Raw genomic sequence first — 15,191 nt, 5'->3', positions numbered from 1 at the left:
CCCAATGTCCTTTTGTAAAAATATGAGGTTATTACCAAGCAATTAAATAATATAAGCATAAAATTATACCTCATTGGTACTTTTTAAAAACAAGAATTAAGCTAACAATGAAATGCAATTCTTTTATTAATCGGTCAAGTTGACCAATACCAACTAAGCAATAATAGTTAATACTAGTAATGGTACAGAAAAATGAACAGTAATACACTTCTGGTGGGTATTGAGACTGGGACAGAGGGCAATTTAGCAATATTATATCAAAAACTTTGAAAATTATCATTCTGCTGATCCAGCAACATCATTATTAGGCATATTTCCTGAGATCAGAAATATGAGGAAACAGTGGCCAATAAAGTCATTTATATCATAGAATTAAAAAAAAAATTTTTGCAATCTAAATGTTCATCAAAGAGACTGAATAAATAATCTATACAATGGAAAGTTAAGAAAGTCATAAAAAATTGTGTTGTAGCCCTGGTCAGGTGGCTCAGTTGGTTGGAGCATCATCCCATGCACCAAAAAGTTGCGTGTCTAGTCCCCAGTCAGTACGCATACAGGAGGCAACTGATCAATATTTCTCTTTCACACTGATGTTTTTCCCCCTCTCTCCCCCTAAAATCAATAAAAACATATCCTCTGGTGAGGACTTAAAAATAAGTTGTAGCCCGGCCGGGCGTGGCTCAGCAGTTGAGCGTCGACCTGGGATCCAGGCAATCGAGGTTCGATTCCGGATCAGGGTACATGCCCAGGTTGTGGGCTCGATCAATGACTCTCTCATCATTGATGTTTCTTTCTCTGTCTCTCCCTCTCCTTTCCTCTCTCTGAAATCAATAAAGATATATTTAAAAAAAACAACAAAAAACAGGTTGTGTTGTAGAATAATTAACATTCATTATATACTGTCTAAGGAAAGAAAGCAACTTCCACATTAATACTCCAATTAAATTTGGCAAATGATACGTATAAAAAATATTGGAATTATGTACACCATAGTAATATAATACTAGTGGTTATCTCTGAGTGGACAGATTATGTGTCATTTTTTTCTGTTCTCCTAAGTATCCACTTATTGGTATTCTAATTAAATTGATTAGATATTTATAAGAAAAAAATGCCAGTTGAACCCACATAAAAGCCTATTAAAAACCCATATAAAAACAACTAAACGTTCATTAGTTGCTTAACAGATACACCAAAACATATTTTCTGTAAGTTTTGGCATTTTTCCAAAGTCTCAGTTTATATTCTGAATACCTTTAATATGCTGAAAGCTTATTGAAAGTTCAGAATGGGCATTTGGTTCTTGTTCTAACCTCCTTTCATCCTTTCACAAGATCTAATATAATGCTATGCTTCCCATCCACTGTAAAAGGAAACCACTACAGGGTTTGAAGAAATAAACATAAAGAAAGAAACTACATATATGGTCACTTTCAGGCCAAACACATTATTTGGCTCCATATCTGTGTGGGATAAGTTGCTAGGTTGCTCCAACCCTAACAACAAAATCATAATCTACAAAATCTAATTTAAAAAATCATCACTTTTCTTAAATACATCAAAATCACAAGCCAATCTAATAGTTTCAGATATAAGGAAATATAGCAGCTTGTAAAAAGAGATGGGGCTTGAACACTGGCTCACTTGGGAAGAGCGTGAATGGCAGACATCAAGTAGCATAAAAGCAGGTAAGAGAAAGTTAAGCAAAATTTGCTAAAGGCTGAATGTGGGCTACCTTGAGGGTATAGAATCTCTGGGAACCCAAGACAAAGGGAGAACCTGCACCCACTCTCAAGCACTTCTCCACAAACCTCCACCAGGTGCTCATGAGAAATTCTGGAAGCAATGAGGAAAATTAGAGAAAACTTTACTTTTTGGTGCAGCCATGGAGAAAGGGAGCAGTCACCTTTGAGAAGATAGGCAGGAAAACTTACCAGATCCATCTCACCTACTGAACGAACAGCACAGGATAAGACCTAACACAGTTGTAGGAAAAGAAAAGAAAAAAACTCTACCCTTGGGAGACGAGTAGCAGGACAAGGACTAGGGTGAGGGAAGGGAAACCCCTCACATGCCTCACACTCAAAATTTAAGGAGGCGCCAAAAATCTCAGTCATCAAGATTATTATTGTAATGCAATATTCTAAAAAACAAAAGTTAATGCAAAAAAATCTAGCATTAAGGTTTTTTCCTTTTGCAGCAGGATCCAAAATAGCTTGGCATAGCACTGTTACCATTATTTAAAAATCTGGTATTTTGTTCATTTGGGCCACAAAATAGTTTTTTAAAACGTCAAACCACACAGGGAATGCTCTCTGACCATGACAGAATTAAACTAGAAATTATTAACAAAGATACTTGGAAAATCTTCCAAAAATCAACATACTTCTAACAAAGAAACCCATGGGTTAAACAGGAAGTCACAAGGGAAATAAAAAAAAAAATTTTTCAAAGAAATGAAAATAAAAACACAACAGATATCAAATTTGGAGAGATTCAGAAAAGCAGTATTTAGGGGGAAACTTGTAGCATTAAAAAAGGAAATTCTTGACTCAATGGTCTAAGCTTACTAATCTTAAGACACACAAAAAAAGCAAATTAAAGCAAAAAAAAAAAAAAAAAAGGAATAAATAATGAGCAGAAATCAATAAATTTAAACCAGAAAATCAATAAACAAAAAGGTGGTTCTTTGAAAAGATAAATAATATAAACCTCTAAGTAGAATGACCAAGAAAAAAATTTAGCAATATTAAGAAAGAGAGGGGAATCAATAAATATCCCATAGACACTAAAAGGATAACAAGAGATATTGTGAATAACTTTATGCCCATAAATCCAACAACTTGGGTAAAATGGACCAATCTCTTGAAAGAAACACACTACCAACTTCACTTAAGAAACAGATATTTTGAATAGTTCATATTTATAAAAGAAACTGAAGTTATAGTTAAAAATTCTTCTAACAAAGAAAACTCCAGGCCTGGATGGTTTCCCTGACAAATATGGCCAAACATTTAATCAAGAAATAACAATTTTCTAAAACCCGTTCCAAAAACAGAAGAGGAGGGAACACTCTTCAATTCAGTTTATGAGGCAAGCATTATTAAATCAGATGATGACATTACAGGAGAACTATAAACCAGTATCTCTCATAAAGAGAAAAAAGTCCAGGCATGAATATTCTTACATTATAAAAACATGTCTGAAATTAAAAAGTCACCTGCTTAGCACAGTTTCTCATTCTTGGGAGCATATAAATTTCTTCAAGTTCCTTTTGTCTTTCTTCTTCTTCTAATCGTCTCCTTTGATCTTCTGGAATGATCTCTTCCCAATTCTTTGAATTTCGTTCAGGTTCCAACTCAATGTCATCTTCATCCATGTTTGAAAAGTTGGCAACCTGATGAATTCCAGAATATTAACAGAATAAGCATTAAAAAACAACTCACCCTTAAATATTACTTTTCTTTTTTAGGGGGAGTAAGTGGCTTATCAGAATAAGACAATAAAACTTAAAGATCTTCAGGATAATGAATATGACTATGGATTAAACCAAGTATGAATGCTGAATGCTAAACTATCTGAAGTATTTCTTTATTAGGTCAAAGTAGATCAAATCAAATAACTTCTAAGAATTCTCTTCCAAGAATGATTCTCTTTTGTCCTGCCATTCAATAAAATTATTACAACAGATTTAGAGAAGTTTAACCGAACAACTAAGTAATTTATAGTAGCAACATGCTAAATAACCTGCAGGAATTACCACACCAGTCTATGAACTACCAAGTGCTATAGAACAATCCAATATTCTTTCTATTTTCATAAAAATAGTACCTAGAGGTACTGATAAGCTACAGAAGCCCTAAAACCCTAAATTTATTTAGGTTCCCTAAGCCCTAGTTTTTCATCTCTAAAAAAAGTGATAGTAACAGCACACTAACTTTTGTGAGGATTAAATAAGATACTATATTTAAAGAACTGTGCAGTCTAGTATACAGAAAGTACTCATTAAAGCTAACTGCCAATATTAATACATTAAAACTTAAAGATAACTGGACGAAGACAAGAAAACTGTGCTTATCCTCCATTAGGAATGGGGCTGAAAACAGTGTTTATTTTCTCATGTCTACTATTTAAAGCCAGCTTTGTATGAGTATCAAATCACTGGTATAAAATAATCAGTAATGCATAAATATATACTCTACTTAATTTATCAGTGACTTTTCCCAAATTTTCAATTAGTCAAATTAAAAAAGCAAATAGTATAACTTTATGTAAATAAAGATTAACTTCTCACCACAATTACTGAAATAATCTTCAAACTTATCTCCCTGCTTAATTCTTTCCCCAATACAATACATCCTCTACACTGCAGCAGAGTGATCCATTAATTACGAAAGTGTTTATTCACTGCTGTGTCCCTATAATGGCACATTGTAGGTGATCAATAAATTGTTGAATGAACAAATAACAAATTGAACTGATCCTTAAAAACCTCAGACAGTGGAAAATAGCTAGAATACAGAGGAATACAACTTACTTATTACTCTGTGAGGTTGGTTGACTCACATTGCTTTAGGACTCCTGGCAACCTTTTAGCCCTCACCAAACCAAGGGTATTTGTAAGTATTAATAGGAGCTTACAGCTTACTTTGTCTGACTGATTTACTTGCTGTTTCTTAGTTGTGATAATGCTTAAATTAACCTAATGTCAAAAACTGCTCCAATAAAAATCAGATAAAAGACCCAGTCATGGAAATCTAAGAAAGAGATAACAGTCATTCTTTTATCCAAATATTTGGGGACATGCTATTTGCCAAGCACTATTCTCGGTGCTAATTGAAGGAAATAATATCCCTCCCCATTCTTCTAAATGAAACTGTTCTTAAATGATTTGTTCTGTTCTTAAATGATTTGTTCCCTTTCAAATCAGTTACTGGTTTGTCAAAATAAGGAAAAAAGAATTTTATACATCATAGAAAATTTTAAGACAAACAATATTAAGAAACAAACTTAGTCCCTCTCAATTTATGTAATTTAAAGAAAATTTACCTTGAACTGGGAAAGCAATTCATCTCCTACAGTTAAAGGGCCTGGTTCATTTTCATGAGTTTCAGCCCTCTTCAAGATTTCATCTATATCCATTTCCTATAATTAGAAAAAAAATTTTAAACATACTTTTAATATATTTTAAAGTAAATGTACTTCATACTTAAATATAATTTAAATAGATGACACACTCTGAAGTTTTTTTACCTGGGGCTCTTGTTCTTCTCCTTCAGGTTCCTTAAAAAGTTCCTCAGCACCAAATTTTAAAATGGCAGACAACTCTTCTTTATTGAAAGGTGTAGAACTAAAATCAGGAAAAACAAATAAAAATACTTAACATTCACAGTTAAAAATTTAACATTTATATAGCACCTTTATTAATTATTGACACAGTCACCTTATAACAGTTATATGACATAGATAGGTAAAGCATCAGTAGCACACTTACTTTAAAACGAAAAGAACTTGAAACCTAAATGTTAAAGGGATTTCCCCCAAGATTACAAAACTAGAGTGGTGAAACCAAGTATTAAGTATATGTCATTGACTAGAAATTAGTCCAATGCTTTAAAAAGTTATTACAACACTAAATATACTACTACAATGTTCTGCTTGCAGTGTGTAACATTTAAAAAAAAATGAGTGTAGTAGGATTCTAAAATGACAGTCTTTACAGTAAAGTAACTACCTTGAGGGAGCAGAACCTGTATGTAGTACTGTCTTCCCAGTTGTGTCCATTCTTTGAATCACAAGATGATCTAAAACCATCTTCTTTTTGGCCCTTTCAAGAATATCCTCTTCCACCGATCCCTTCGTAACTAGACGATAAATATTCACCTGGAAAGATACGCATGATGAAACAAACTCAAACAAACTGAAACAAAGAGGATTTGTTTTGCCAATCTGAAGTATCAAATATTGGAATATAGACTGAAGCTCATCCCACGTGAAGTTTTCACTGGTTAAAAGCAAAATGAAAAAACAAATAAAAATAAAATTAAATACACACACACATATAGTAATGTGTTCAAAGCTAAGTTTCTTCCTTAACTCTAAGATTATTTTGAGGGTATATGCCCTTCCTTCTTACATTTTGGTTAGAAGACTTTACTTGCTTTCTTTAAATTAAGAATGATAGCAATTTTTAAATCATCTTTTAACCGGGGGAAAAAAAATGGTAAACTTTATGACAACCTTAAACCAGTTTTATCAATTTGGATATTTCATTATTCCACACAATCCAAAATTCTATGAACCACTCTTCAAGTTATGATAAAGTCCTGCCATAAAGCAAAGCTTTCCAAAATAGACAAAAATTGGATGTGTAGTAATTTTGCCCTATTTCTCAAAGTCAGTGGTTCCATAATAAACATTAACACCACCATACAGAGATATTTTGAAAATTTATGGGAATATTTTTAGTGTTCACAATGATTAGGTGGACTTACAGGCATTTAGAGTATAGGAACCAGACATTCTGCATTATACTGGACCTTCTGGCACAGTGAAGAATTATCCTGTCTTTTTCAAGTTTTTCAAATTATTTTAAAAACCATTTTAAATTATATTGAGTCTAAATTCTAACTCTATTTTAATATAAACATAAAGCATTTTTACAGGGTTACGATAAACACTAATTTTTTCAGATTGCAACTACTGTGTTAATCAGAAGATAAATACTGTTTTGATCGTTATCAAAAGCTATCATCTCCAAATGCTCATTGTATTGGTGTCATCAATAAAACATCTATATTTGTCATTTATACCTACTTATTTTGTAGTTGCTGCATGCAAATATTTAAGAGGAGATCTGAGATTCCTTTTGTCAGATTTAGAACTAAATACTACTTAAATAGCAGGTACATGAAAAGCATAGGAATCTCTAAATTTCATCAATAATGAAAAATGTATCTCATTAATAATCAAGAAAAATGCATTTCATGTTTCTACCGTATTTGTGCTTTAAACATTGCGTAACGTAACAGTAAGAAATCTGTCTTGCCATTATTTGTGATCTTATTCAGATACTCTTCCGAGGTCTACTATGCAACCTTCTGTAGCACCCTTCTTAATGGTTTTCTATTTTCTACCATCTACTAGGAAATGTGGTGACCAAGGTCTTTAACTACTATAGATGGAATGTAAGTCTGGCTGTGTGTTTAGGAGGTTCTGTTCCATGCAGTTAATCACTACTCCCCATTTCATTCATAACTTAAGAATATTTTGACTCTTCACATATATATTAGGCCCAGCTCACCTGTGGAGAATATTGCTATTTTCTCACTCTCTTAACAGTCTATGATCTGCCTTGGCATGTTGTCATCTCCACTTCAAGTTCCCTTTCCTTTACAACATACAAGTAAGCCTGTTATCATCTAATCTTTTATCACTAACTTTTATCCTCTGATGCTCAGATATACCTTGCTCTTTCCTTCCTTTGAAGTTCTTACGGAGAATGAGTCCTTCTCTTATTCTTTCAACTCTAAACTTATTCTTTACATCCTAGGTATGAGTCATATACATTGAAACAGATTATTTGAAAAAAACTTTTTTTTTTTTTTTTTTGCCTAATTATTAGGGCATTAGAATGACTTTTCAAATCACATGCATCTATTTCAAGAACAGGGTACTAAAAACAATTATAAAAAGGGGTCACTTGGTCTGATGAAGTTGAGAACGACTACTTTAAATAAACTTTCATTTAGGGGTATGCAATGTTGTTACAGAGTATAAAAAATTATAGGAAAAAGCACGATATATTCCTAATGAGGCAGTTTTATGATAATTATCTGAATAAAAACATTTTTAGTTTTAAATTATGAATATTTTTTTCCGTAGAAAATAAAAATATTTAAAAAATCATTATAAATGTGCTAAGCCTTTTTGTGATACGTGTTCATATCTCCTGCTTTGAAAAAGTTTGAGAAGTACAACATTAGATGGAGGCAAATGAATTAAAATACAAGGACCAAGGCATTAAAAGGATGACAGTTTTTCTCAAGGCCCATTACAATTGTCAGACAGTTGTACAAAAACTATAAAACAAGAATGGCTTTTTTTGCAGAGAGTCTTATAGGCACAAGTATAAAATACAGGCTGATAAAAATGTAGTAATGTACTAAAAGCAAAATCTCTTTCAATAGTTAAAATGAAGACATTTCAAAGTTTATATACTAAATGAAAAACATTGTACTCTACAGTTGTAAACAGAATGCGTGATCAAAAGACAGTGATTCCATTTAGGCATAGTTATACCTCAGTTCTGTCAGACTTTCCAGGTGATTTTGGTAAATTTGAGTGTCAGTACACTATCGACTAAATAGCAATGTGATCTTACCAGGAGGATAATCCAAGGTAACACTGATCATAAAAAGATTCTAAAATAGTAAAATAAAGGAAATAAAAAATACCTGTTTCTTTTGCCCGATTCGATGAGCTCTAGCCTGTGCCTGAAGATCATTTTGTGGATTCCAATCAGAATCAAATATAACCACAGTATCAGCAGAGGCTAAATTAATTCCTAGACCTCCAGCTCTTGTGGAAAGCAAAAAGCAGAAATCCTGTAAGGAATTGTAAATAGGCACAAAAATAAATTCTTCCAAGTTATAATTGTAAATAATCAATATGAGAATTTTACAATTAACTGTTAGAATTTAAAAAGTAGTTTACCAATAAAACTGAAAGGTAGTTTTAAAAAATACTAAGATATATACACCTTTGCAAAACCAAACAAGACTCCAAAATATAGCTATACATAGGAAAAATAAAAATCAAATTACGTTTAAAAAAATTTCAATGAAAGTGGTCTAATTTACTTTGAAGCGAATGAACTATCGTATGCCGAAATACTACTGATAAGAAAGGGTAAAATTCTACGAACATAACATACAATACTGATTTAAAAACCTGACTTGCAAATCGAAATTGGCTTGCACCAATGAAACTTTTTAAAAAATTACAAGTATGAGAAAAATAATGACTAAAACAATTTAGAATTTTAAAAGCATCCATACCTCTGATCCTTCAGCGTTAAAATGATCTAGAGCTTGTTTCCTCAACTCCCCTTTTATTGATCCATCTAATCTCTAGAATAAAACACATTAAAATACCACATATAAAAGAATTTTACTTATGAAATTAAGTATATATAAAAATTCAGCATTGCTTTTGCTAAGACTATAAGGGTCAAAAGTACTTTTTAGGCAGTAAAACAATGACCAGGCATTGTTTCTGGAGTCTGTGCTCTTAACCACTAGGGCTGCTTCCCCAAATAGTAAAGTTGTTATTCTGCCTGAAACCCACTGTAAGAAATACATTTTAGAAATGTAAATTATTGAGCTCCATCCCAGACTGATGAAACTCTGAAGAAGGTCCAGAAAAAGCCCTCAAGTTAAAGTTTGAGAATCTCTGATTTGGGGCTCTAGTCAAATAGCTCACATCTAAGTATTAATTAGTGCCTGGGCAAGTGATTTGACTTTTCTCCTTGTCGGTTTCCTCCTTAGTCAATGGGCATAACAGTACTACTTACTCTACAGAATACAGAGGATTCAGTGAGGGATAACACTTAGCACAGTCCCTGATATAATAAATGCTTACTAAACATTAGCTAACCAGATGTCTAAAATAAAAATAAAATTTTAAATACTGTTTGTTTTTTCACTAAAAATCACAATTAGAAAAAACTTAAAAAATAGTGGTATATCATTTTTTGAGGCATGATCTAAAACCAAAAAAAAGTTAAAAATGATTCTCTCTGGGAAGTGATCTGGAAATGAGAAGGGATTAGGGGCAGAGAACAGTTACAAGTACTACTGTACCACACACACACACACAATTTCCATATACATATACATATTTTTTTAATCCTCACCTCATGTGTTATTGATTTTTAGAGAGAGAAAAATCAACATGAGAAACATTGATCTGTTGCATCTGGTATGCACCCTGAGTGGGGAACAAACCTGCAACCCAGGTATGTGCCCTGACTGGGAATCAAACCTGCAACCTTTTGGTGTGCAGGATGACACTCCAAACCACTGAGACACCCAGCCAGTGCTGTACTATATTTTTATTTGACCATATACACATAACAATTTGTCTAAAAACAGAACTGGGTGGGGATGTGAGGTGGGATAGGGGGACAGAGGTTGATAGCTAAAGGGTATCAATGTTTTTGAGTGGTGAAAACATTATATAGTTGACTGTGGTGATGGATTCACATATCTGTGAATATATTAAAAACCAATGAATTGTGCACTTTAAAAAGATGAATTGCATGGAATAGAAATTACATCTAAATAAAGCTGTTAAATCTATCACTCTCTTTCTACCTTTTTCCTTAAATGATCACCTATTTCTCAATCATGTTCATATCACCAAACACCTGTCCTTCATAGCACTTACCAGAGTTATGTTATATTTGTTTGTAATTACTTAATGTCCACCTCCCACACCAGACTGTAATCTCCAACAGAGTAGGTATTATGAATGTTAAGACTCATCATTATAATTCTACTTGTTTTATTGCCTGAACTAAACGCACATGATTCACTAGCTATATATACTGGATTAAATAATTAGATATGAAGTATTGGAACTAGCACCTGACTCTAACACTAAATACTCATCCATATTTGTTTTAATTATGTTGAATGAATTTCAAAATAAACACTGAATAGATGGAATATAAACCCATTTTGGTCCCTGGTATCTTCTCTAAGGTCATCAGGTTTTGTTCGGCAAACGATATATTAGAATTATGAGCACATAAATCTTCAGAATCTGCAACTGTCCTGGTAACATTTACAATGACTGCTGCTCTCTTTTCCCTCCTCAGACTAAAGCCTAATACATAAGGAAGGCTGCTTTAGATCTGAGTATAGAAGAGAAATACAGAATTAAAAATAAAGGAAGAGAAATTGCTTCGCTGATAACTATAAGGTCAAGAAGAAAAAGGATAATCACAACTAGAATTTTAAAACATACATTTTCCTAAAAGAAAAGTAGTTTATATAAAAATCTTCATTTACAAAAGAATTTCAAAGGTTTATAGAACATACTGAGGCATTACATGAAATTTAAATCGGCAAAAATGACAAAATGAAATGCTTACTTGAAAAGGAAATTGACGATATTTCAAATATTCTGCAAGTATATCTAACATCCGCACCATTTGAGAAAAAATAAGAACTCTATTGCCTCTTTCTCTTAGGCGAATTAACAGCTTGTCAAGAAGAATCAATTTTCCGCTACTACGGATTAAGTGCTAAGGAAACAATAAATCACAACTGTTATAATTTTTAAAAGAACTAATCAAATGAAACAAATGCCCCACTTAATACTTCAGTTTATTTTAAATTGAAATTTTAAATTTTCATAATGTTGGAAAACAGTTTTTTCAGTTTGCTAAATTTTCTAGGATGGCCTTTATTGTTTTGCTCTATGCTTTAGGCTAAAATTATCCTTGCCATTTAGCACCTGTTTTTATTGTATTTTCAAAAGAAAATAAGACATGGTTTCACTATATTTCTCAAAAAATCTAAGCTGAAAAATAATGCACTGGAAGAAGCAGGAACTAAGCATTCAAAGGTTCTGAAAGAGTAAGAAAATGTACTCTAATTTACACATATAGAACTTTATGATCCTAGCACTTCAAAGCACTACTGTGCCTGGATGGCAATTGTGCTTTGTTCACACTTCTCATTTGTCTTCCTGAAGTGAGAGGAAAGGTAAGATTTGAAGTCAAGATATCCTTACGACAACCATCTGCCATTCTTACAAATTCAGCATAATCATAATTAGTGATTTTTTTTCACAATTAAGAATGCAGTAAGAGATTTTTTGCTGGATAAATTACAATAGCTCATAATTAGAGATCCATTTTTAGAAAAATGATCAAAATAATTAATTGGATAAATTATAATATTAAAGGCTTTGATAAAGACTGATAAAAACACCATTATTTAGATATACCATTAACCAAAGAGAACTTCTAACCAATACATTAAAGCCATTTTCAGTTATAAATGAAATACACATTTCCAGAATTTTTTGTTTTACCAAAGTTACAGTATTTTAAAATTCTTACTTGTAAGGCCTCCTGTTTATTATAGAATTCATTATTGTCTGGTGGTTTAATGAGGTAGCAGTGATTACAACATTTCTTTAGCTCCATCATAATATTCAAAAAGCCTGAGGTACTGCCCTTGGAACCTTTGCTGAGGGCTTTGTAATTCCTAGTTAATATCCATCTGTTTAAAAAATATATATATAAATGATGTTTAGCAGAGAACAATTACCAGGATGAATTATAAAACCATAAAAAATAATCAAGCATCAAAGCAAAACTGTACCACTAGGAAATTCACAGCTTCATATAATGGAACAAATTTTGTTTACAAGATTGATAAACCTTATTCATAAGACTAACAATAACTTGTTATCTGAACCATAAATTATAGATGGCAAAGATTTAAGGTAACATAGTGATAGAGCATATTTATCCTTTTCCCAAAAATTTAAAAATGGTCAATTGAATATTATGTCTTAATCTTCCTCTAAGTTTCACTCCATTAGGCAGCTAATACACAGGCCTAAAAGACATCTGGTGAGAATACCTAGTTAGCCACACTGCCTCCTCTAAATTACAATTACACAAAACCGACACAAGTTATAGAAAAATTATGGGTGGTTATTTTATTACTCCAAATTGTACACAGTTCTTCTCGCCATGAACCACTTTGTTTCCAACCATCTTTTATTTTCTTCCTTTTTACAAGTTAGTCTTCAAAGGGACTTAAAAGAGTTAATACCTCTCTTTTGCTTCAAAATGATAGGGCGTGGGGGAAGTGGAGATAGCTAGATAAAAGACTGGCTATGAGTTGAAAATAACAAGCTGAGTGAGGGGAGTTCATTACATTATCCTCTTTTTGCATATGCCTGGAATTTACCATAATAAAAACCTAAAATTCATGCAATAATTTTTTCAAATATATAGCACTTTTAGATTTTACCATAAAATATGTTTCTGAGAATTCAAATGCATGTAGCAGTACTTTTTATGCAATTAGATGTTTAAATAGGTATTAGGAGAGATTTTTTTTTTTTTTATTCATTACCATATAAGATCTGACATGCATTATACAAAATGATTAATATATGTATTAAAAAAGGCCGAAATTCCGTCCCCCCCAAATTTCTCTTTCTGGCTTCTACCTCTATCTGTCCATTACATAATTATCATAATTACATAACGATGCCTTAGTACCATGAAAATCCTAACACTTAAAAAGAACCCTCTATATGCCCAGCCAGTGTGGCCCAGCTGCTGAGCATCAACCTAGGATCCAGGAGATCAAGGTTTGATTCCCGGTCAGGGCTCGTGCCCAGGGTTGCGGGCTCGACCCCCAGTGGGGGACATGCAGGAGGCAGCCGATCAATGATTCTCTCATCATTGATGTTTCTCTCTCTTTCTTCTCCCTTCCTCGCTCTGAAGTCAATAAAGATATATTTTAAAAAAAGAAAAAAGAATCCTCTATAAAGAGACTGTATGCAATAGAAAAGCAACCAATATGTTAAAAGGTTATTTAGTCTTGTATCACCCATGATGGGTGATGACCCTGGAGAGGCCATTAAATATCTCTGCCCCAGTATGCTACAGAATTCAAGAATTATTACTGTTTCAGGACCCTATTGGGAGGATGGGGACACCTCATCGTGACAAGTATAGGGGAATCTATTTATAATGAAATGTTCAGGTCATGTACTTAGTTTACAACTTACTTGTAATACTGTTTCTGTAAAGCACTCATTTCCATTCTTAAAATCTGCTCAACCTTAGCAGGAAGTGATTTTTCCACATCTTTCTTAACTCTGCGCAACAGAAACGGCTCCAGTTCCTTGTGGAGGCTTGCATAACCATATTCTCTGCCTTTGCCATGCTCTTCTTCAAAGTCTTCCCAGGAAGAAAACCTTACAAATTTAAGAAAATGGAAGAGTTACTGAAAGAAATCAAATGCATATGAGATTTTTCAGGGTATTCATATGTAAGCAAAAAAAATTTAGGAAAAAATTAGCTAAAATTAGTTTTAATAACTATTCTTCCCAGTAAGTCTATTACATATCCATAAAGATAAAATATAAGGTGTTTTATAAAATTATGAAAATCCTTGAGTTAAATAAAGATGAAGTATTTTCAAATATGGGAGCAATTATCACTAAAATATTCATCAAATGATATAATCTTAAAGTTCTGAAATTACAGAGATTATGTCTGTGGCCTTGAAAAAGTTATTTTATACATGTAGTCTAGTTTTCCTCATTTAGAAAATGGGATTACCAGCAAGGTAGTCAGTTTTGAATGTTTTAAGCAAAGTATATTTTGAACATGGACAAAACCAACTTTTAGGCTTATTTATTTACAAAATGAAAAAAATCAAAATAGTACTTACAACTATAAAATATCCCATTTTCCCTTTTTTTTCTTCTTAATAACCTGTGGTCCAACATTTTAAGGCAATAAAACCTCTTATTGGTCTTATTACCTACACTAATTACTTCCTGCTAAGCTTAGTATAAAAACATTAAAATTGTATATTCCGATTTATCTTACTTTTCTGGCATAATGAAATGAAGCAAAGACCAGAGCTCTTTGAGGGAGTTTTGTAGAGGAGTTCCAGTGATAAGGAGACGGTGATTGGACTTAAAGTCTATTAAAGTTTTATACAGAAGAGAATCATCATTCTTTAATCGATGTGCTTCATCTACACCTATAAATGCCCAATTTAGACCTCCAAGGAATGCCTTAAAATGAACAGAAAAACATATTAATACTTTGAGGAAAAAACTGAATTCAAACTTATGCTTCCCATTTGACCTGAATTCAAATTATTAAAATGAGGCAAATTAAAATAAAAAACAAACCTATCTCAAATTTCAAATAAAAATTTTATCATTTCAAGATTAACTGGACTCCTCAAATAAAATAATTAAACATGCAAAATAAAGTTCCTTTCATGATCAACTTACTCATTAAAAAACAGCATAATATCAAGTGAAAGTTTTTATTAGCTTACAGACTAACAAAATTTTTAAAATTTAAAAATTTTACAGCAGATTTTTAACCTAAGAGATTTTTAAGAGATTTT

General features: G+C 32.3%; 1 protein-coding gene across 1 annotated transcript in view; it reads right to left on the bottom strand.

The window, feature by feature from the left end:
• The window catches only part of CHD1 (chromodomain helicase DNA binding protein 1), a 72,606-nt gene that overhangs the window by 22,363 nt on the left and 35,052 nt on the right, over positions 1-15,191 (bottom strand). Inside the window, exons 14-23 of the mRNA XM_081133117.1 lie at positions 14,657-14,847; positions 13,828-14,016; positions 12,134-12,296; positions 11,159-11,311; positions 9,060-9,131; positions 8,457-8,606; positions 5,735-5,883; positions 5,254-5,350; positions 5,050-5,145; positions 3,221-3,397 (exon numbers count right to left, since the gene is read on the bottom strand). Of these exons, the coding sequence (XP_080989243.1) occupies positions 3,221-3,397; positions 5,050-5,145; positions 5,254-5,350; positions 5,735-5,883; positions 8,457-8,606; positions 9,060-9,131; positions 11,159-11,311; positions 12,134-12,296; positions 13,828-14,016; positions 14,657-14,847 (1,437 nt within the window). The remainder of the gene's footprint in view (positions 1-3,220; positions 3,398-5,049; positions 5,146-5,253; positions 5,351-5,734; positions 5,884-8,456; positions 8,607-9,059; positions 9,132-11,158; positions 11,312-12,133; positions 12,297-13,827; positions 14,017-14,656; positions 14,848-15,191) is intronic.

Source organism: Miniopterus schreibersii (genome assembly GCF_964146895.1).
Source record: "Miniopterus schreibersii genome assembly, chromosome: 3".
Taxonomy (NCBI): Eukaryota; Metazoa; Chordata; class Mammalia; order Chiroptera; family Miniopteridae; genus Miniopterus; species Miniopterus schreibersii.
This window is presented reverse-complemented; position numbering and strand designations above follow the sequence as displayed.